This window comes from Balaenoptera ricei, chromosome 8, assembly GCF_028023285.1.
Source record: "Balaenoptera ricei isolate mBalRic1 chromosome 8, mBalRic1.hap2, whole genome shotgun sequence".
Classification (NCBI taxonomy): Eukaryota; Metazoa; Chordata; class Mammalia; order Artiodactyla; family Balaenopteridae; genus Balaenoptera; species Balaenoptera ricei.
In genome coordinates, this window is record NC_082646.1 from 25511825 (window position 1) to 25535958 (window position 24134).

Genomic DNA, 24134 nt, shown 5'->3' on the forward strand with positions numbered 1-24134 from the left:
ACTGTTTACAATAGCCAAGACATGGAAACAACCCAAGTGCCCATCAACAGTTTAAGAAGATGTGGTATACACACACACACACACACACACAATGGAATATTACTCAGCCGTAAAAAAAGAATGAAATATTGCCATGTGCAGCAACATGGATGGATGGACTGATATACTCAGTGAAGTAAGCCAAACAGAGAAATACAAATACTATGAGATAACAGTTATATGTGGAATCTAAAAAATAATACAAAGGAATCTAAGGAATTCCCTGGTGGTCCAGTGGTTAGGACTCCATGCTCCCACTGCAGGGGGCACAGGTTTGATCCCTAGTTGGGGAACTAAGATCCTGCAAACCTCGTGGTGCAACCAAAAAAAAAAAAATCTATATACAAAACAGAAACAGACTCATAGACATAGAAAACAAACTTATGGTTACCAAAGGGGAGAGGGAGGGAGAGAAGGACAAATGAGGAGTACGGGATTAACAGATACAAACTACTATACATAAAATAGATAAGCATCAAGGATTTATTGTATAGCACAGGGAACAATATTTGATATCTTGTTATAACCTGTATTGGAATATAGTCTGAAAAAATATATAACCGAATTGCTTTGCTGTACACCTGAAACTAACACAATATTGTAAATCCACTATATTTCAAATTTTTATAAATGACTTTAGTTTATCTTAAACGTTGGTTCCAGTTTAAGGGAGTCTTAAACAATGATATCTGCTTTAGAATTTTTCTTCTTTTTGATCCTTTTCAATAAAAAAGTTGAAGTTCATTACTATTATGGTATTTTTAGTATTCAAATATGCCTCACAGGGACTTCCCTTGTGGTCCAGTGGCTAAGAAGCCGCCTTCCAACGCAGGGGATGCCGGTTCGATCCCTGGTTGGGGAACTAAGATCCCACATGCCACAGGGCAACTAATCCCGCCCACTGTAGAGCCCCCGCGCCACAACTAGAGAGAAGCCCGTACACTGCAACAAAGAGCCCATGCGCAGCAACAAAAGATCCCGCATGGGGTCTCTCCTGGTGGTGCAGTGGTTAAGAATCCGCCTGCCAATGCAGGGGACACAGGTTAGAGCCCTGGTCCGGGAAGATCCCACATGCCGCAGAGCAACTAAGCCTGTGCACCACAACTACTGAGCCTGTGCTCTAGAGCCCACGAGCCACAACTACTGAGTCCGCGTGCCACAACTACTGAAACCTGCGTGCCGAGAGCCTGTGCTCTGCAACCAGAGAAGCCACCATGATGAGAAGCCCATGCACCACAATGAAGAGTAGCCCCCGCTCACCGCAACTAGAGAAAGCCCATGCACAGCAACGAACACACAACGCAGCCAAAAATAAATTAAAAAAAAAAAAAAAGATTCCACATGCTGCAACGAAGATCCTGCGTGCTGAAACTAAGACTCGATGCAGCCAAATAAATAAATAAATATTTTAAAAATATGCCTTATAAAAGAACATAACACAAAATCATAAACAGAAGTATAATCTTATGTTTTTTGATTGATGACAATCTTAATATGACACTTAAATATCCATAATGGCTTTTATTATATAATATGTTGTGTTTGGTGAGATTTAAAAGAATATTTATTTACAATTATTTTTATATACAGGGGAGAAAAGTTAGTGGGAAAGAGGCTCACGCATGCTTGTCAGTTAAATCATATAGGCAGCCGGGTGACCCTGATTTCAGAGCCAGTCAGTTATTATTCTGAAGATCTTGGGCAAGTTACTTAATCTTTCTGAGCTTTAGGTTACTCATCTTAAAAAATAGTGCTAATAAGCTAACCAGTGCGAATAAACCTAGCATTTTGGAAAACATTTGTGGCAGACTATATTTTCCAAAGATGGCTGCAACAATAGCTCCCATTCCAAGCACTCACGTTCATGTGATTTTGACACATTTCCCATCAAGAGGTGGGAGTTTCCCTGGTGATCCAGTGGTTAAGACTCCGCGGTTCCAATGCAGGGGGTGCGGCTTCGATCCCTGGATGGGGAATAAGATCCCACATGCCCCACGCCGGGGCCAAAAGATAATAATAATAATAATAATAATAATAATAAAAAGAGGTGGGGGTTTTCTTATTTGAGTTGCCTTAACAAATTACCATTGACTGTATGCCTTAAATAACAAACATTTATTTTTCATAGTTCTGGAAGCTGGAAGTCCAAGATCCGGGTGCCATCATGGTTGGGTTCTGGTGAGAGCCCTCTTCTGGGTGGCAGACTGCTAACTTCTCACTGTGTCCTCACATAGCAGAAAAAGAGCAAGCCAGCTCTTTGTCTTTCATGAGGACCTAATTATCTCCCAAAGGCTCCACTTCCAAATACCATCACATTGGGAATTAGATTTCAACATATGAATTTTGGAGGAACACAAACATTCAGTCCATAATAGGGTCTAAATTCACTCCCCTTGTATCTGGATGGATTTGTAATTATGGTGAAGATGATACTATGTGACTTCTGAGGTTAGGTCATGAAAGAAGATACTGAGAAAGAAAATAAAAAGCAGTTTTTAACATTTGGAAGCTGGCCTGGTACTCATAGCTAGGCCATATTTTTCTTTTATTGGATGTGAACAATCTTAGAGTACCACTCTCAGACAAGACTACTTTGAGACCATGATAAAATGAGACCAAAAAAGCCACTTCATAATTTTATCTAAACACAAAAACAAGGTCACTCACTGTGGCACCCCCAAAATACCAACTCTCCTTCTCCCTTGGTCAAAATGAGTGACTGCTACTTCCTTATCAATTGTAGTTTTATCTTCACCCTCGTCTGATTTATTGAGATACCAATCAGAATTGCATGCAATCTGACAGCATTCAGTCTAGGGTGAATCAATCCCTGCTTCCTTAGACCCTCCCCCAAACCACTCAACCAAAGCCCAAATCCTATAATAGGTTCTTTCTAACATCCTCTTAACTGAGACATCCAGTAATTCTCCAATGGGTTTGTTCTCCCTCACTTCAAGGAGTAATAAATTCAACTTGTTTAACTACATATATATTCATGGTAGTCTTTGGCTGGAGAACGTAAACAATATTTTGGCTTTTTCTTCTTAGGACACTTGCTTGAAGGGGAACCCAGCTGCCATGTAAGCAGACCAACTACCCTAAAGTCACCAGGTTGTGAGGAAGCCCAAATTAGCCCACAATAAGAGACCACATGGAACTAAGTGGAGAGAGAGAGACGCTGGTCAGCCCCTAGATGCTGTAGCCCTAACACCTCCCCACCCTCACCCCCTTGCCTTCCAGCTTCAGCTACCTTCTGACTGCAACTGCATGAAAGACTTTGAGCCACAACTGCCTGGCCCAGACTTTCCTAAATTTCTTATCCACAGAAACCACAGGAGATAATAAAATGATTGTTGTTTGAAGCCATTAAGATTGGGGGTGATTTGATACATAACAATAGATAACTGGAAAAGGATTGAAAATTACATATACTATCTGGCACACAGTAGGTGCTCAATAAGAGGCAGCTCTTTTTTGGTACTTGTAAGAAGTAAGGCTATTTTGTGCAAAATCTCCAACACCTAAACAATTTTTTTCAGTAAATTTCCTCTGACAAAAACTTGTGGATTAGTGTCCACAGATCCACTCAATGTATTTTAATCCTGATACCAATGTAATGTAGACTGATCAATAATCCTCAGTAAGAGGGTGAGCTCATTTTGGAGCATTGCTAGAGCAATACTACTAGTGTTACTTTTTGAGGAGCATTTTCTGTTTAGAAAATACATATAACTTTGCTCATAACTTTAGAATCCACATTAGTGGTTGACTACGTTTCCTCGCCCCATTTTCCTGTGGGGGTAATATGTTGAGCCAAACACGACTTATTGAAAAATGTCTTAATTGAATATTTTTCAAATTGCAAAAGTAGTATATGCCCATAGTAAAAACACTAAACAAAGATGTATAAAACAATTCTCCCTTATTCCCCTCCTCAACTCCCTCCCATTCCTACCACCCTCACAACTTAAACCAGTATCAATAGCCTGGTGTGTATTCTTTCACACCCTTCTTTTGCTCATATAAACACAAGTGAACATAAAGATATGCATATAGATGTATATGTATATTTAAAGATATTAAGTTACTTAGTTGGTATTTTTTACTAAAAAGGAATCATATTATACAATTATTCTGCAACTCTGCAACTTACTTTTTTCACTTGACAGTACCTCATGATCACTTACAAGTTAGTGTATATACTACATCTGCATTTGTTTCTTACAGCTGTTGCAACAAGTCACCACCAATTTAGTAGCTTAAAACAACACAAGTTTATTCTCCTACAGTTTTGGAGGCCAGAAGTCCGAAATCAGTTTTACTGGGCTATAGTTAAGGCTTAAGTCGGCAGGGCTACTTCCTTCTCAAGGCTCTAAACTTCTACTGGCTGACTTTGTTCCTTGGCTTGTGGAGACCCCTCCATCTTCAAAGCTATCACTCCAAGCTCTGCTTCCATTATCGTATCACCTTCTCTCTTCTTAAACAATTGAAAAAAAAATCATTTCATTTAAATTTTGGGGTTTCTGTAGTTGCTAAACTTGGGGTTCCTAAAGCTACATTTCATTTTTCAAAATCTATTTTTTTTCTTAGACTCTTCTCACAGCCTGCTCCCCACTCCCGCCCCCCGGACCTTGCCCCGGAAAGGAGGTGGTCAGGGGAAAAAATGGTCCCAACACCTTTCCTTTTGTCTTCCTGATCTCCTTTCCGGAAGTAGCAGTCTACCAGACCCACAAACGTCCTTTTTGTCAGTGAGTCAGGAACTTTTGGACCCCAGTTCCTAGTCCCTCCTTGGCCCGCAGAAGCATCGGAAGGCGTGACCCAGGCCCAGGACACCCTAGCTGAGCACCAGGGGTTGACACTCTTCTCTAGCACCTCAGAGACAATTCTGACTATTGAAAGGCAAACCGAACACACCTGTAAGGAAGGAGACACACCACAAAGACCACGAAGACATGTTTCCGGCATCCTTTTACGGATAGGAAACATAGGATTTTACCCATGTTTTGCGAAAACAAGAAACACAGAACTAAAGTGTCTTCATTTCTATTAGATGGGAAATATCTTTTATAAGTTAGTCAGAGGGAGGGAGACTAGGTCAAGGGAGGGGTCAGCCGGACCTTCCCAGTTAGCAAAGGTCAGGCAGTAGCTAAATCACTGCTTCTTAGGTTAGTACACGCTGGCATAACCTCGATTCACCTCATTTGCTGATTTTAAATAAGGGATCATAAGAACTTGAAGTGCATATTGGGTGTCACCCAACAGTGAAGCTCGACTGCCAAGGCGGAATAAAAAAGCGCCCTTTCTCCTCCTGCTCCTGGCTCCCCGAGGTGCCAGGTTGCAATCTGCAAATGTATTGTCTGGCCCTAGGGGCTTGACAGTTAATGATTTGCCGCAGAAGGAGCCCGCCGGCCGCGGTGCGAGAAGGACGCGAGCGAACCCGGGAGCGCGGACTCACTGGCCGAGCCGAGCCCCACCGGCAGCACAGGCACCGCCTCCCGTCTTCCGGGACCCGGCACGTCTAGGGGTTCCGGGCGCCGGAGACCGCGGGGCTCCCATGGAGGCCACCTCGCCGGCGGCATCCGCCGGCCCGCAGCCGCACGCGCAGGGAGCAGCGGGCGAGTCCGCCAGCCTGCTGCGCCGGATCAAGGGCAAACTCTTCACCTGGTGAGTGGAGGCCGCGCACGGCGACCGGCTGGGCGGCGGGCGCTGCTGGGAGCGCCCGGGTTCGCACGTGGCGGCGGCAAGCACTGGGGAGCTGGATCAGGCGGCTGAACATGTGCTGCAGGGATGTAGCTGTTTACTGGCTTTATGAAGCTCTTGGTGTAGCTGTTTACTGGCTTTATGAAGCTCTTGGTGTCCCTTGACTCCCTCTTAGAAATCGTGGGGATGTATTTCAGAGGATTTGAGGGGAAATTCACTGTCTTGGCATTGTTAGGTAGATCCCCAGTGGCCTCCCAGCGGGGAGGGGACGAAGTCCCCAGGGATGCTGCGAAGGAGGGGTGCCCAGTCTCGGGCTTGGTAGGTGGGTGAGCTCCTCTTCCTGCCACCGGTGCCCACATTCCCTGCTGCGGAGCCCGGCAGAGTGGGCGGGTGATCCCTCACTAACAGTTGAGTTCACCCAAGTGAGAAGTCTGGGTTGAGTTTTGTGGTGCCGCCCCGAGGAAATCCAGAGCCTGCCTCTTTCCCGGGCTGAGCGAGGCGACGGAGCCACCTTCGGGTCTGGGGTCCAGGGAAGCCTGCTTCTCTTGTCACTGTGTTATGTGGAAAATAGAGAGAAATGTGCTCAAGGGATCGGCAGAGACTCTGGGACGGGGAAAGCATTTCTGTGGTTACTGGACGACTCGCATCCTGGAAGTACAGATAACTCAGGATCTAAATAATGAAAGCCAACGTTCACTGAGCATTCACTGTGTCACGTACTGTGCTTAGCGATTTATATGGATACTATCATTTAATCCTTATCATTTTATGAGATAGCACTGTTGTTATCCCTGCTTTGCTGATGGAGAAACAAAGAAGGCTAAGCAATTCCCCCAAGGCCATGCGATGACCTGTAAGGGGTGGCGCCTGCCAGCCCCAGTCTAAACTGGGCTTAACTACTCCTGGCCGCTGGCACCTTTTTTTTTTTTTTTTTTTTTTTTTTAAGATTAACAAAGTGAATTTTCCGTTAAAGGTTGTGAAAACTGTCTTAAAAAGTCATACTATATTCAAAACTAGATCAATAATGGTGTATGTATTTTTTCATGTAAATAAGTTTTAAATAGCTGTGCGTGTTTAAAGGGCCAAAAATCACCTTGTATTATCCAGCTATATACAGTATGTCTGATAAATTTAGCCATAAGTTCTCAGCTGGGAGGCAGTGTAGTGTAATGTCTAAGGGTACAGATTCTGGACCCAAAGCCTGTTTTTGTGCCACTTACCAGATGGGTGACCTTGGGCAAGTCACTTAACTTCTCTGTACCCCACTTTTCTTACTTGTAGAATGGGGATAATAACAGCACCTACCTTGCTGGGTTATTGTGGAGATTAAGTGGCTGATTACGCAGGAGTGGCAGACAGCCTTGTTCATGGTACTATGCATGGGTTAGTTTACACCCACCATCAGCCCTCCATTCCTGGGTGATAGGAAGATGTGATGTTGCTTCAGGAGATGACAAGCAACCCTGATGATGAGACAGACAATATGGTGGATTAGTTGAGCAAGACATAACAAGGATAAGCAATAATTGTTTTTTCCTAATGCTCTAATATTTTCAAAATCTGGTATGTTTTACCAGGAACATCTGATAGCTTCCTAGATATAAGATTTCTTCTGTCTCTGAACACACTTTTTTTGTGCCTCCCTTATGGATTTTTACTTTCTTCCCTGTGTGATAGCTATTTATGTGTATCTTGCATTCCTGATGGACGAAGTCCTTAACAGCAGGAATCAAGTCTTTAAAATTTTTGTATTTCCCACAACCCCATAAATGAATGAATGAGGGATGACTAAGGTTCTTGAGGCTTCCTTTCCATTCTACCATACTCCCTACACTCTTCCCTTTATTGATCTTTATTCTGAGGGTCTTGGGCTGGAGCTTTTTTTTTTTTTTTTTTGGTTGGTTGAGCTCTTTTGTTCATTAAGATTTTCAGTCCTACCTCTGGCAACCGTCCAAACACGAATTCTTGTTTGCAGTTTCTCCTTGTCTAACCCAGCAATCAGAAAAATGCAGTTTACCCAATATCCAGGACTGCTTATATTCAGTATTTTAAACTCTCAGTATTAAAACTCATCCCCTAAATTTGAGTTTAGCTCCATGAATCCCTAACCGTTATGGGATGGAGAGAGGTTGGTGAGTAGATGTTATCACCGTATGGATAGGATATAAAGGAATAGTTTGTGACCACACAACTGTTTTCTACTCCTTTTACCAAAAGGAGGCAATGATACCTCTTTTGGCAACTGGGTACTAAATAACAGAGGAAAAGTTTAGGACCTTGAGCTGGTTCTGTTTTCATTATGAGAGGGATATATTCTAGGTAACACCAACTCCTGATATGCCTGCCTCAGTAGTAGACAGATAACTTTTTCTCTATGATTAAGAATATCAGGTCACTCGTTCAATAAAAATTTATTGAGGACCCACTACATGCCAGGCATTCATGATAATGAGCACTCTCTGTTTCCAAGTAGACTCTGCTTGTAATTTCAGCTTTTGTCACTTATTGCTATCAACTCAAATGACAAATACTATGATAGGAGGATATGGATTTCCAGGAATACCTGAGGATATTTATTTAATCGTATGTATACTATCTAGCAGATTACATCCTAACGTATACTCTAATTCAAATATGAAAAAAGGCATGTTTCTTTTAATGACTATCAAATTTATATCTCTAGCAAAAATTGTTGATTATTATTTCACATATTTATCCTTTTCCCATCAAATAGATGATAAGCTTTTTGAGGGCATAGGTTTTGTCCCATTCTTTTTGTAGTACAGTGCAGGACATGTATTAATTCATTCAGTCTTTCATTTGACAAACCTTGAGCATCTATGATGTTCTAGGTTCTAGACTAGTCTCTGTGCTATTAAGATGAATAGGATATAGTTCCTGTTCCCAGAGAACTCATGATCAAATTATGGTAAGAAGTTATGATTAAAAAATCATAAAAAAAAGAAGTTATGATAAGTACTGTAGAGGTGAGCACAAAGTACAGATGGCACAAAGGAGGCCAGAGATCAAGTCCACCAGCATGAGGGAGCTCGACAGAGAAGGTGATCGGGAATTTGAAGCATGAATAAGAGTTTTCCAGGTGGACTAGGTGAGGAAGGACAGTCCAGGCTTAGAGATGCCAAAGAGTATTTTGCTCAGGGAACTGCAAATAGCTTGGTTTGAGGGGGGCACAGTCTTGAGGAGGAATGAACAATAGTAGTTGGTCAGTCTACACGTGTACTCCTTGTTACTGTCTAGTAAAGGGCCTGGCCCTTTGGTTCTGACTTTCTGTTTGGTTTCCTCATTTCAAAGGTTAAGGTGCAGAAACTTTTGAAGGAGTCATTTAGTGGTGTTTAACTGTACAGCCTTCATCTATTCACTCAACAAACATCTATTGAGCACTCACTGTGTGCATGACACAATCCTAAGCCGGTATGTAGCCCTCCTGAAAGGTACTGTAAATTGAAGAACTTTTTGTGGCCTTTGCAAGTGGGGGATTAGGGAGTTCTAGATCCTACCAGTCTCCAAAATATCTTCTCCCTTCCCCTTTTAATTTGCAAGATTAATTAATATCTGCCTCTTCTACTAGACTTCAGCAGGTAAGCAATCCAATCTAGTTTTGGTCACTATTATATTCTCTGCCAAGTGTAGCGCTTACCTTGCAAATACATACATAATGAATATCGGATGTGACTATATGAATTCTTAATTCCAAATAGGAATTTTATAATAGATCACATCTCTTTAAAAAAATTTTTTTTTTCTATTCAGCACCATATGTTTATGACCCAGTCATGTTTTTTTCCTCTACTCCATTGTTTTTCAATCTCAGCCTTATTGACATTTTGGGTCAAATAATTCTTTGCTCTGGGGGCTGGCCTGTATGCTGTGGGATGTAGCAGTATCCCTGGCCTCTACCCTCTAGATGCTAGTATAGCACTCCCTCCACCCCCTTACCTCTGAGTTGTGATAATCAAAAATCTTTCCAGACATTGTCAGATGTTTCCTGGGGGACAAAATGACCCTGGTTGAGAATCACTGATCTAGCCTGTTGTTTCTAACTATCTGTGGTTCCACGGTCCTTCAGTGATGGACACTCAGATAGTTTCCAACTCCCAGCCACAAACAACACTGATGAGCATTCTCATACATGTCCCCTTGTGTACTGGGGAAGAGTCAGTGGCCAGGCCTGGCCAAGTCCCTCCAGGTGACTTTAAGTAGAAGGGAGGAGATGAATCCCAGAATGGAGAATCCTTGGGCATTACAGAACCACTGTTGATTGCTTTTGTTTGGCACCCCTCCATCAGGCTGTTCTGTGACCATGGCTTTATCACCAGCTGCTCTGGAAGAAGGAGGAGGCAGTCTGTCTATAGGTTGTAGCCCATTAGCCCTAGGAGCTTGGAGGGAGGTGGGTGGAGGAATGGCTCCTGGTTAGAAAGCCTGAACCTTTTTAACTTCTCAACACTGCAGGAAGTTGTTAAAGGGATAAGCAGTAATGCAATGTAGGGGAGAGGTAAGGGTTGACATTAAAAGCCTTCCACTTGGCCTCTGGCTGTTCTGTGCCCCGGGTATAGTCCTCTCCCTCCCCCAGACCAGTTCTAGGAATAACCTTCGGGTTATTCCTGCTTATCTCTTGTCCTTTCTTCAGGTTGATTTGGAGGAATATGAGATGGCTGCCAGTGCTTATTTCCCATCTTGACAGCACTTCCAGAATATTTCTGGAGTCCACCTTCCCCTCCAATCCTTATCATCACTACTTCAGTTTAGGCCTTTATCATTACTTGGACTTTTGTCGTAGCTTCCATCCATGCCTCCACCTACCCTAAATCATCTTATTTCAGAGGAACTAGAGTAATGTCAAATAAAGTTAAAGGGTACCAATAGCTGCCATCAAATGAGAATTTACCCCCTATCAAGGCATCCTACTAACATTTCATCAGTCCTTATAAAAAGTTTTTTTAGTCCCTTTGATAGCATAGAAGTAACTTGCCTGAGGGCACATGGTTAGTGAGAGGCAGAGTTGAAATAGTTTCATTTGATTCCAAACCAAACTATTTTACAGTACTATCTCACTGCACCATGTTCAGGCTGAAACCTTTTGGCTTCCTCCCATCACCTGCACCAGTGGTTTGCAGATTGAGGGAGCTCTTGGGGTTCCCTGGAGGCTCCTCTCGGTCCATTATGGGGGCAAGTTAGGAAACAGAAGCTGGTGGCTCCTGGGCTGGCCTCTGGCCCCCACCAGTCTGTTGCTTTGCCTGGTTTATAGTTGGGCTTCTGTGCAAGATGTTTGAAGAAAGGGTTCTGCAGCTAAAACAAGACTGAGAGCCACTGGTTACTGGATGGAGCTCAAGCTGTGGCTATTGCTACTGCTTCTGGCTGTTGTTCCCCTCTTCGCCTTCCTCCCCCCTTCCCTCCTCCCTCCTTCATTTTCTTCTTTACCTGAACACAATTATTATATTTTTAGTGGTTTTTATTATGGTAAAATATATATAACATAAAATTTACCATTTTAACCATTTTAAGTGACATTAAGTACATTCACAATGTTTTTGCAACCACCACCACTCTCCATTTCCAGAACTTGTTTATTATTCCAAACAGAAACTCTGAACCTGTGTAAACACTAACTACATCCCCCTCTCCCCCCAGTCCCTGGTAACCACCATTCTACTTTCTGTCTCTACAAATTTGACTATTCTAGATCCCTTATATAAGTGGAATCATGCAATATTTGTCCTTTTGTGAGAACTCAAGGTTCTTGACGTGAATTGTAAGGCCCCCTATCACTGGCCCACTTCCCTCTCCAAGCTTATCTCCCAGAACATCCATCTCTCATGTGGCGGCCCAGTAATAACAGCATGCCTCTGAGCCCCTTGCTGTTACACGTCATAGTCTGCATCTTTACACCTGTACCTCCTTCCTTGAATGCTTTCCTATCTGACCTCATGGCTGCTTAAAGACTCTTTGTAGACAGCATCAAGTCAGGCAGTCTTCTTCTGGCTCCTTGCTGTCTCTCTGTCGGATGCCCTTCCTCTATGCCCTTCAGTTACCTGTTTCCTAACTCGTTACATTTACCATATTGTGACAAAAAAGGTAATTTTTCACTAGCCATAGCTGTGGAAGAAGCAAATTGGCTCTCAATGTAACTGCTTGTGTATATAAGTTTTGGTAAGTTTGTTAAAAAGTTATAAAACTTCCTTATATTATTATTTACTGAGGAACATCAGAGAAAATGAATCATTTCATGCAGGTGAATTTTACAGAAAACTTATGACCCACTCTTCTAAAGTATTAAAATTTACTTTTAAACCCAATTAAAATGACACTGTTTATGTAATGGATTACTCACTTCTGTTAATTAATTTATTCATAATTTTGGGCAGCAGTTCTTCAACATTTAATTGGTTTGTATCAAACAACTTTCTAGGGTAGGCCAACCCATTGAATTACTTAGTGGGTCCATTTGCAACTAATCCTGGAGATTTTACCAAGGGAAAAAACCCATTATTTTGAAGTCTTCATGGTATATTTAAAACAGATATATGAGACTACTTGCCTTTTAATAAACAAAGTGCATTCAACATATCACCTTTTCTTCATGATTCAGGATCATCATTATGATGATTATGATGATTAAAATTATTATGCTGAGTGGCCATAATATGATCAGAGGTTAATTTTTTGTCTTATTTTTTCTGACTTCTTTCTGACAGTTGTCACACATGATTTTTTTCTGTATTACTGAGCATATCTCTGAAAGTCTGCATTCTTTCTAAATTATGACTTCTAACCTGTTAACGCTGTAGAAACCAGGTAACCCAGTTTCTTAGAACTGCTCATAGTGAAAGTATAAATAGGCCCTGTATAAATATTTAAATGGTTTTTATTTTAATAAATTATAAAAACTTTAAGTCCACAAATTTTGGGACTTTTTTTTGGATGGTTACAGGAGTCTATGTTAATTAATGTCATCAGATAAGTAATATGTCACAAAAACTTGGTTATTTATGCTAATGATGCAGAGAAAGATTCCATGAAAAACCACCTTTGAGTACCGAACTTCTTTCTAGTCATTTCTTGGAAACCAGAGTATTTAAGGAACGTTTTAACTCAGTTTTTCAGTCCAACAAATCCAACTGAGAGCTTGAGGCTAGTATTATTGAGAGCTTGAAGCTTAGAGCTTCCCAGAGGAGTACTGCGCAGAAGAGTTTAGAATATTTCTTAAGCTTTTCACTGTGGTATCAAGCCAGAGATAAAAAAAATAATAAAAGCCAATCTTTGTTGAGTAAAGTTTACCTAGTATACCTAGAGCAACTTCAGTATTCCAGCACCTCATGTGGATTAACTCATGTAATCCTTACAATAATACTCTGCAGTAAGTATTATACTATCATTGCCAGCCTACTGGACACATTTGGAAGCTGAGGCACTGAGAGGTTAAATCGTATTCCCTAACAGGATTAGTCACACAGTAGTAAGGAAAGCAGCCAGGTTTCATCTCCTCCACCAAGTCAGTCTGGCCACAGAGCCTGTGCTACTAACCAGTGTGGTGACCCTGCCTCCTATGAGCTGGGCAATAAACAGAAAAAAAAGCCCTTGGACAATTTACCCCCTAGGGTTTTTGCTCTGGGTTATTTGTATCGCCTTGGGGTGCCAGAGAGTATATAAAGTCACAGGATAAATATAATGCTCTTTCTGGGGCATCATTTAATTTATTTTTTAGATTCCAGTTGCACAGAAGTGGATTAATCATAATCCCTGGCTCATGACACCCTTTCATTGTTGGCCCATGAATAAGTTAATTTTTTTTGTGCAATAAGTTCCTGTATACCTACAACCAGCCCTAAAACTGGAATTGTGATGGTAATTTTCATCGACCTATAGGTCATCTCCTCTTTCATATCCCTTCTTCCCCAACCAAAGATAATCACCATCCTGAATCCTCCTTTCACCATTTCCTTGCTCTCATTTTGATATAGTTTGGTACCTCTATGTATTTCTAAAAAATTATTTTTTTTATCTTTTTTTTTTTTTTTTTTACTTTTTAAAAATGGTATGCTATATATAATCTGTTGGGATTTATTTACCCACCTATATCGCATTGCTAAGTTTCATCCGTATTGTTGCCTGATGCTGCAAAACACTCCCTTTTGCTTCATATAATATTCTTTCCTGTGAGTATACCACACTTTATTTACTCATTCTGTTGATGGGCATTTGGGCTTTTTTCTATGTTTTTTGCAATAGTGAACAGGACTTCTAGGAACATTCTTCTACATGGCTCCTATTGATCACTTGTAAGAGCTTCTTTTATACACACACATGCACATATACATACATCTAGGAGGGGAATTGCTGGATTATAGGGTATGTGATTGTTCAACTTTATAAAATAATGCCAAACTTTTTCCAAAGTGGTTGTATCAATTTACACTCCCACTAGCTGAGTATGAGAGGTCCTGTGAAACAAATAACCTTTCTAACACTTGATATTATCAGACTTTAAAATTTTTGACAGTCAGATGAATGTAAAATAGTATCTCTTAATTTGCATATCCCTGATCACTAATGAAGCTGGGTCTCTGTGTATGTTTATTGGCCTTATTTGTTTCCACTTTTGAGAAATACTCATATTACCTGTGAAATACCCATATTTTGCCATTACTTTTATATTAAATGGTGTCTCTATACATAATGCAATTTATATAGATTTTAAAGATACCACCAGAGAGTTGAAAACATTGGGGCTTGTATCAGGTTCCCCACTAATGCTCATTTACTTCTCCTTGCCTGATAGTGGTGGTTCAGTTGAAAAGGCTGAGAGTAGTTGAGAGTTGGGAGGTGTAAATTAGGAGCAAATGAAGCAGATTAAGGAGGGGAATGAGTTTTTCTGGTTTGAGGCCTGTGGAGTGTTGGAAGACTCGAATGACTCACAGGAAATCTTCCTTACACCTCCGTTTGCCTCCCAGGCCCAGTCCTCAGGAACTTTCTAATTCAGGCTTAGACTCCTGTTTTCTTTTGGTGCCTGGCTGGTGTTTAAATAGTGTATTAGTTTGATTGTTAGCAGAGAAATCCAGCTCACCACTGTTGTAGGTAAAATAGAGGATTTATGACTTCACAGAATTCAAGGAGAGTAAAAGTGCCAAACCACAGAGAGCAGAGAAGCAGCTGGAGGCGGGAACCCAAACCACAGTGGGATTCTCTGCCTGTCTCTTTATTTGTGCTTTGCTTTCACTGTTGATTTCATTCTTCTAACTGCAGACCAGATGATTATCTTCATTTGAGGATTACGTTTTACAGTTTAAACCACACAAAACAGAAAAAAATACAAAACCCTCAAGTTTTGAAATCTGTATTTTTGTTTGATAATCCACAAGGTATGTACATTTAGATTTTCCAATGGTTAAAAAAAAAATTTCTTCTAACTTCCTATTCAGCCTCAGCCTCAATGGGCAGGCAGTATTAGGAATTTAAAATTTTATGGGTCGTGGCTTCTTGGCTGCCCATTGAGAACAGCGTTAGTCTGTTTTCTTCCGTGCCTTTGCCAGACTGGGCTGGGTAGAGAGAGGGCTGTACCTCTGTCACAGGGTCATAAACTCTAGTCATCTAGACTCTTGAAACAGCAGCACACTGATTACCCAATACTAGTCCCATCCTTCTGAATCTACCCTTCCCCCATCCCTGTGCCCAACTTGTCAGCCCTCCTGGAGCTCCTGTTCCTAGCCTTTGGATGGTGTTCACATCGGTACCCCTCTTAGAATTCTCACACAGGAGTCTGGGGAGAGGGAGAATCCTGGAGGTAGAGGCCATATCCTCTACATGTTGCCCACAGTTTAGTGCTGCCCCCTCCCCCCTTGTAGGCTGTAGGACTCAAGTTTCTCTGACCTGTGTCCAAAGAGAATAGGTGAGTTGAATATGTGTTTCAGACTTTCTCATTTCAGCCAATCAAAAATTGGAGGACAGAGGGAGGATATCATAAATAGATTTTATGTCATCTTATTTTCATTAGAACACCCCTTATTAAAATAATTAATTGTAGAACATATAATCAAACTAGTGTGTTAATGCCCATTGTTAGAGATGCAGGGTAATTTGTATCAATTGGTCTCCCTGTATGGTATTATAATCCTCAATATTGTATATTTTATTTTTGTTCTTATCAGGGAGGCAGTGTGTAGGATGAGAAAATACAAACTGAACAGCTAAAACTCAGTTTCTCACCTATTCAATTGTACTTGTAATCCCTTTCTTACAAAAGTTTTTGTGAGATTTAAATGAAACAACATATATCAGCACTTAGTATGGCACCTGACAGTTATTTTTATTAAGCCACCTCACTTTTGTTAGGATAACAATAAAGGTTTTTTGAGTTCATAATAAATGCAAGTAGTATCCCCACTGTCTCGGTTTCAGTTACACGTGGTCAACTGAGGTCTGAAAATATTAAATGGAAATTCCAGAAATAGACAATTCATAAGTTCTAAATTGCGTGCTGCTCTGAGTAGCATGATGAAATCCTATGCTGTCTGCTCCATCCCACCTGGGACTTGAATCATCCCTTTGTCCTGCATGTCCTGCCCATTAGTCACTTGTAGCATCTTGGTTATCAGATTGACTGTTCTTGTGTTCAAGTCACCATTATTTTACTTAAAAATGACCCGCAAATGAAAGAGTAGTGATATTGGCAATTTGGATATACCACAGAGAAGCCATAAAGTGTTTTCTTTAATTGAAAAGGTGAAAGTTCTCTACTTAATAAGGAAAAAAAATTGTCAACTGAGGTTGCTAAGATATATGGTAAGAACAGATCTTCTAGATGTGAAGTTGTGAAGAAGGAAAAAGAAATATGTGCTAGTGTTGCTGCAGCACCTCGAACTGCAAAAGTTACAGCCGCAGTGTGTAATAAATGCTCAGTTAAGATGGAAAAGGCATTAAATTTGTACCATAAGATATTCTGAGAGAGATCACATTCACGTAACTTTTATAACAGTATATTGTTGTGATTGCTCTATTCTGTTAGTTACTGTTGTTAACCTCATTTATAAATTAAACTTTATCATAGGTATGTAGGTATAGGAAAAAACATAGCATATATAGGGTTTAGTACTATCCACGTTTTCGGGCTTCCACTGGGGTTCTTGGAATGTATCGCTCATGGATAAAGGGGAGGGGGCTACTGTACTTCCAGTATAACAATGATTATGAGCCACACTGCTTGGGTTGCTCTCCAGGTTCTACCACTTACTAGCTGTGTGATATTGGGCAAGTTACTTAATGTCTTGTGCCTCAGTTTCTTTATCTATAAAGAGCAATAAAAGTAGTACCTACCTGGGACTTCCCTGGTGGTCCAGTGGTTAACACTCCGCGTTTCCACTGCAGGGGGCACGGGTTGGATCCCTGGTTAGCCAACTAAGATCCCACATGCTGCATGGTGCAGGCAGAAAAAAAAAAAAATAGTACCTACCTTTAGGATTGTTGGGAGGATTAAATGCATTAGGATTATGAAATTGTGAAATTGTTAGAACAGTGCTTGGTACATAGTGTGCACTCAACAAGTGTCAGATATTGTTATTACTACTGTAAACAATAACAGTGGTAACAGTAATAATAGTAATGGTAACAATAGTAACAACAACAATAATAACAGTACTAGATATTGTGTGGATATGTATATAAGGGGGAGGCACAAAAATATCCATGACAGTTTCTGCATTTATAATCTAGTAAAACAAATACAACAGGCATATAAAACACTACAGACAGGATGTAGAAAATGGGAAGGAAGGTTACAATGCAAATGCTGTAGGAGTTGAGAGGACATCATTCTGGAACTGGGCACCCTTCTTGCTATCTTTCTTCCCACAATTATTTCATTTTCTTAGCATAGAGGAATGGAAAGAACACAGGCTTTAGAATCTTGTTTGGATTTTAATCTAGTGTTACTATCTATTTGCCATATCAACTTGGTTAAAAAACTTTGAACTTTTGCAAAATGTTACCTACATTTTAGGTTTGTATGAAAATCCAGTAAGATAATATATGTAAAAGCTCAATACAGTGACTGGCACTTGTCTCCCTTTTATTGTATAGACGGTGAGTATTAATATGTTTCCCTTGTATTCTTGACTACCTAGGAATCATGCAGGACATAATATGTAAGGAAATCACTGGATTTCCAATTTTTCTTTTGTTGGTTTGAATAAAACTAGTTCAGTAGTTTCTGTCTTGATGGCATGGTTTCATTTTTTTCCCAGCAAATGATGAAAGTGTTTTAATCCAGGATGGCTCCTGATCAACTTTGTCTGAAGTTACTTAATAGGCTTTTTACTTGATGTGATTATTTTGTTACTAAGGCCATTCATTGAGATGAATGTAAATAGTTAAATAATATTATGATTCAAGTATTATTTTAAGTGTCATATGCAACTAAGTTAACTTGGTGTATTAGTTTTCGATTGCTGTCATAAAAAATTACCACAAATTTAGTAACTGAAAACAACACAGATTTATTATCTTACAGTTCCTTCGGGCAGAAATCTGACACATGTCTCACTGGGCTAAAAGCAAGGGGTCAGCAGGGTTTTGTTCTTTTCTGGAGGCTCTAGGGAGAGTGGATTTCCTTTCCTTTTTCAGTTTCTAGAGGATACCTAAATTCCTTGGCCTTTGGCCCCTTCCCCCATCTTCAAAGCCAGCAACTTTGCATCTCTCTGACTCTTCTTCTGTAGTCATACCTTCCTCAACCACAGATGGGAAAGATTCTTCCTTTTAAGGACTCATCTCAATGTACTTAACCATAATCACATCTGCAAAGTCCCTTTTGCCATGTAAAAGGAAAAAACTGTATTTTCCTAAACTCAATACTTCTGACAACAAATGTCAGGGTGGGGGTGCGTGGTTTTCTCACATCAACCGATTCTTCAACTCTCCAGACACAAATTGGGTGTCCTACAATTTAGTTATGACACTATTTGGAGCTAGTGCAGATGACGCAGGTTAAGGACTCAGTCCCGAAAGATTGCTCCCATCCCCCAACCTCCCATTTCAGACACCACTCACGAGTCCCAGGTTGTCACCTTGTACTTCTGATCAACCAGCTATAAATCAGAGGTTCCCATAACCTCCTCCTCGGGTTTGATAATTTGCTAGAGTGGTTCACAGAACTCAAGAAAAGTTTACTTGTTAGATTATCAGTTTATTATAAAAAGATACAACTCAGGAACGGTAAGATAGAAGAAATGCGTAGGGCAAGCCATGGAGGAGGGGCCATGGAGCTTCCATGCCCTCTCCAGGTACATCACCCTCCCAGCACCTCAGAGTGTTCACCAACCTGGAAGATCTCTGAATACCTTGCTTAGGGTTTTTATGAATGCTTCGTTATGTAGGCACGAGTGATTAACTCATTGGTCATTAGTGAGTAACTCAGCCTCCAGCCCCTCTCCCCTCCCTGGGGGTGGAGCTGAAAGTTCCAGCCCTCTAATCACTTGCTGGTTTCCTTGGCAGCCAGTCCCCCATCCTTAGGGGCTTTCTTAAAGTCATATTATTAACATAAACTCTGGTGTGGTTGAAGAGGGCCTGTTATGAATAACAAAAGACGATTCTTTCACCTTTATCACTCTGCAGCTATTTCAGGAACTGGTGACGAACAAACAAACAAACAAACAAAAAAAGGTGCTCCTTTCACGCTTATCATTTAGAAAATTACAAGGGTTTTAGGATCTGGCCAGAAACCAAGACTAAAATATGTATTTCTTATATCATAATATCACACTATGTAAGGTGAACTATTCACAGGTTCCACGGTACTAGGACATGGACAGTTTTGGGGAGACATCATTCTGCCTACTACATTTGGTGACAGAGTCTAAAATTGGTTCCAATAAAAAAAAAAAAAACAGCTTTAGAGCACAAAGACCACCTGGATGCTGGTAAAAATGTAAGCAATAATTCATAAAATGTCAAGGAAACCTTTTTTAAACCTTTTCTCAGCTCATCTAACCCACACCTTCTGCACATGGTCAGTGTTTGAAATAATCAACCAAGAATTGGTACTCTTTTCAGTTTGTACCACAGGTTTGAAAGAGATTTGGTAGCTGCTAATTTCTTTGGATGAGCTGCATCTCTAGGCTCCAGGCACGCTGGAGAATTCACAATACCATTCTCTCTGCTGAGACCCTATAAGCAGATAGGGTAGGGGGTCCCTGGAGAAAGAGAAGCAGGCATGGCTTTCTTGACATTAGAGAAAGACCTAAGCCATTTTGTGATCTAAGCCTGGACACAATGCCCTTGAACAGGTCTCAGTAATTAGTGATCTTAAGGGAACAAAAGAACAAATGTGTTCTTAGGCAAGAAAAGTAACAGTAGCAAAGAATAAATTAGTTATAAAGGCTCTCAGTTCTGTTTCAGTGGTAAAGATAGCCTGAAGCACATTCTTGGGCTGTTTTACAGAATTGAGCCCCCCAACCCCACCCCCTGCTCAGTGCAGCTGGAACCTAAGGAATGATGATGTTGAGCTTTTCTGACCCACGAGATTTTGGTCAACTAAAGCTTGGACTCTGTCAACCTTTGTCCCAATTCTATGCTGAATTCTTCTCTGCTCAAGCCCCTTCATGAATATGCATATACCCTCAGCTTCAGACTTCCCCAGTTTTGCTGTTGGGGAGACACTGCTTTGGGAAAGGTACCTGTTGTTCTTACTTGCTGCAAGTAATAAATCCTTCCTTCTCCCACTCTTTGGCTTGGCTGTGTCTTTTAGCTCAACACCCACTAAGAAGCGAACCCAGTTTTCAGGTAACAGAACAGCAGTTCCTATTCCCTTTTTGTTAACCTGAGCAACTTGACTTCATTCTTTGTGTCAGATGAAATATCACTTCATGAGGAAAGCCTTGCATGAAATCTCAAATTAGGTTAGGTCCCATCCCAATTGTTTCTTTACTGTTTTTCTTCACTGCTGTGTTGTGAATTTCATGAAGGCAGGCTCTCTATCTATTATTTTTCTATATTCCCAGAGCCTGACATACTGTCAGGAACTAAAAAAATATTTGCTGAATTGAAAAGGATACCATTAAGAAGATGGTAATAAAGGTCACCATGGGTTATTGCAATTGCCTGCCTGGTGGGCTATTTCCACTAAGCAGTTTCTAGGTAGGAGTGGTGTACTACTGCAAAGGCTACCCCTCTCCTGAAAAAAGACACGGTTATTAACTTGATTTGATCATCCCTGAGCTAGATCAGCTCCCTTGAACAAGCTGCAGCTTTCTACTCCACAGGTGCAGTTACCTTCAAATACCTCAAATGCTTTTCTCTCTCCACACTTCTCTATTTGTGTGAGGATGTGTGTGTGTGTGTGTTTCTGCTTAACTCTGATTTTCTAGAGGGCTTGATATTGGTAGCCTTCTCTTTTATTGGCTGTGGGATGATACTGTGATGATTGCCAGGTATTGCAGAAGGTTATATACTTCAGTAGTGTGCATAGTATTTATTAAATTGCTTGGCATGTGTTAGGATATATTTATATACAAAATTCCAAGTAAAATGTAAAATAATCATAATTTTATGATAACTGATTTAATTCTATGCAAACCGAGTCTGCAATTATTATGGAATATTTTATCTATTATAAAATATATGGGAAAATATAATATTGAAGTCATATTCAATGGTCACATAAGAAGTCAAGCATTTATAGAGAGAGATGGCACCAACCTGTATTTTTGCAGCCTCATCCATTGTCATCAAACATTTGGTTATAGAAAAAAAAGAAAGATGAATCCTCTACTTTGAAATTATTTTAACAGAATCATGTAGGAGGGAACATGGTGGGCTAGCAGAAGCACTCTACTTAGTGTTGGGGGTTTGTATTTTGTACCTAAATCTGCCGCTTTTGAACAACATCGGTTAGGTGACCCATTTCACCTCTCTCAGTCTTGGTTTCTTCGTCTGTAACTCCACAGCACTGTCAAATGGATCAAAAATCAAAAAGGGTAGAGAGAAGTTTTTGTAAATTGTGAGGCACTATAAAAAACATAAAGTTAGGTATTCTGATGGGGTCCATTAGTGTGAATGTAATAAATAAATAATATTTGATGATGACGGATGCCCCATTGGCGAGTCCAGGGAGCTTTAAGTCAGCAGTTTGGAAACCTTGAATTATCAGCTGAGAATCGCAGGTAATAAGGAGGTTGGGGGAGAAACAAAGGTGAGCTGTGAATCCACATTAGCACAAGGATTCAAAATGAGGAGTCAAAGAAGTCTTCTAATGTTATGTTCTCTTCTGGTCCCTTCACTTTACAGGTTTTTATAGAAAGAAAATAGATTTTTAAAAATAGATTTCTCATTGTTAGAAAACTTGCTATGTACAAACTGGATAAAGAAAACAACAAAAGTCCTGTAATCACACCCAAATTCTCCATTAATTTTAAGGTTCAATCAGGCAGTTTGATTCATCGACCAATCTAGTCATTGATTTCTTACCTCTTTCACTAGTATCCTTTGGCTCTAGGCCCTCTCTTTTTTCTGCAGAGTCAGAATAGAATGAGAGTTCCAGAAACTATAAGAGTTGTTAAGGCCCAGAGGTTGAAGTTCATTTTGTTTGAAAACATCCTGAGTTACAACTAAAGTGACTGGATGTAATTCAGTGGGTTACTTGCTGGATCTAGACCCACACTAAGCTTGCTCTTCTCTAAACTATGTTGTATTGTCATAGAGTACCGCAAAATTGGTTAGCTTCTCCCCTCCGCTTCTAGTGTAAGAAGTTCATATGACATACGGTGAAGTTAAGTAGAGAAAAATGTTTTGCTAATTTCAAAGTGTACTATTCCATTATTCTGTATAATAATCATAAATACAAGAAAATATAATGGGTGTTATAATTTATGGGACAATTTTTGGACAAGCTTGCTTCATTACTTCATTAAATAATAGACTGTGGTTTTGGCAAAATTTTATGAACATGCTTCTAGCATTGTAGATAAGAAAGCTGATATCTGAAACTCTGGATTCCTGTTCCCTGGTGGAATTTTCCACTTCTGTATATCATGGTCAGTTCATTTGGGGGTGATTGTGCTCTAGATAAAGTTGCTCTTGCTGTTCAAACTTACATTTATATTTGAAAATAAATGTATTAATTTATAATGAGAATTGTTACTGTTAAATTTGACAGCTGGTTATAGTGAAATCATCCCAACTGAAAAATCTACGCAGGGATTACAAGATCTGATGTTGTTTGGTAAATCTAGAACAAGGACAAAAGAAAGTACATGTCTCCCCTTACTTCATGACGTCCTTTCTTCCACTCTTGGTATCTGACTTCCAAGCAGTTAAGATTGACTTTTTAATGGATTCTTGTTCCTGTATAGAACTAGAGAAATTGTAATAATTTGGCAAGTTTCCTTTTTCTAAGATTTATATTGCCCAGCAGGTCAGACAACAGTCACTTTGTCCCATTTCAATATGCACTGCAACTTATATTACATTTTCATTTTGAAGTTGAATGCTTGCTTTTTTTTTTTTCCACTTCTTTATTGGAGTATAATTGCTTTACACTGTTGTGTTAGTTTCTGCTGTACAACAAAGTGAATCACACGCATACATATATTCCCATATCCCCTCCCTCTTGAGCCTCCCTCCCATCCTCCCTAACCCACCCCTCTAGGTCGTCACAAAGCACCGAGCTGATCTCCCTGTGCTATGCAGCAGCTTCCCACTAGCCATCCATTTGACATTTGGTAGAGTGTATATGTCAGTGCTACTCTCTCACTTCGTCCAGCTTCCCCTTCCCCCACCCCCGTGTCCTCAAGTCCGTTCTTTACGTCTGTGTCTTTATTCCTGCCCTGCCACTAGGTTCATCAGTACTGTTTTTTTAGATTACATATATATGCGTTAGCATGCGGTATTTGTTTTCCTCCTTCTGACTTACTTCACTCTGTATGACAGACTCTAGGTCCATCCACCTCACTACAAATAACTCAATTTCGTTCCTTTTTATGGCTGAGTAATATTCCATTGTATATATGTGCCACATCTTCTTTATCCATTCATCTGTCAATGGTTTAGTTTGCTTCCATGTCCTGGCTATTGTAAATTGTGCTGCAATGAACATTGTGGCACATGTGTCTTTTTGAATTATGGTTTTCTAAGGGTATATGCCCAGTAGTGGTATTGCTGTGTCATATGGTAGTTCTATTTTTAGTTTTTTAAGAAACCTCCGTACTGTTCTCCATAGTGGCTGTATCAATTTACACTCCCACCAACAGTGCAGGAGGGTTCCCTTCTCTCCACACCTTCTCCAGCATTTATTGTTTCTAGATTTTTTGATGATGGCCATTCTGACCAGTGTGAAGTGATACCTCATTGTGGTTTGATTTGCATTTCTCTAATGATTAGTGATGTTGAGTATC

General features: G+C 40.3%; 1 protein-coding gene across 3 annotated transcripts in view; it reads left to right on the forward strand.

The window, feature by feature from the left end:
* The first annotated feature begins 5426 nt into the window (after window positions 1-5426).
* The window catches only part of SLC35F2 (solute carrier family 35 member F2), a 113965-nt gene continuing 95257 nt past the window's right edge, over window positions 5427-24134 (forward strand). For 2 of the 3 annotated variants that reach the window (XM_059930482.1, XM_059930483.1), the window contains exon 1: window positions 5427-5703. In XM_059930482.1, coding sequence (XP_059786465.1) covers window positions 5594-5703 — 110 coding nt within the window. In that variant the 5' untranslated portion in view covers window positions 5427-5593. The remainder of the gene's footprint in view (window positions 5704-24134) is intronic. The other variant, XM_059930481.1, reaches the window with a different exon arrangement.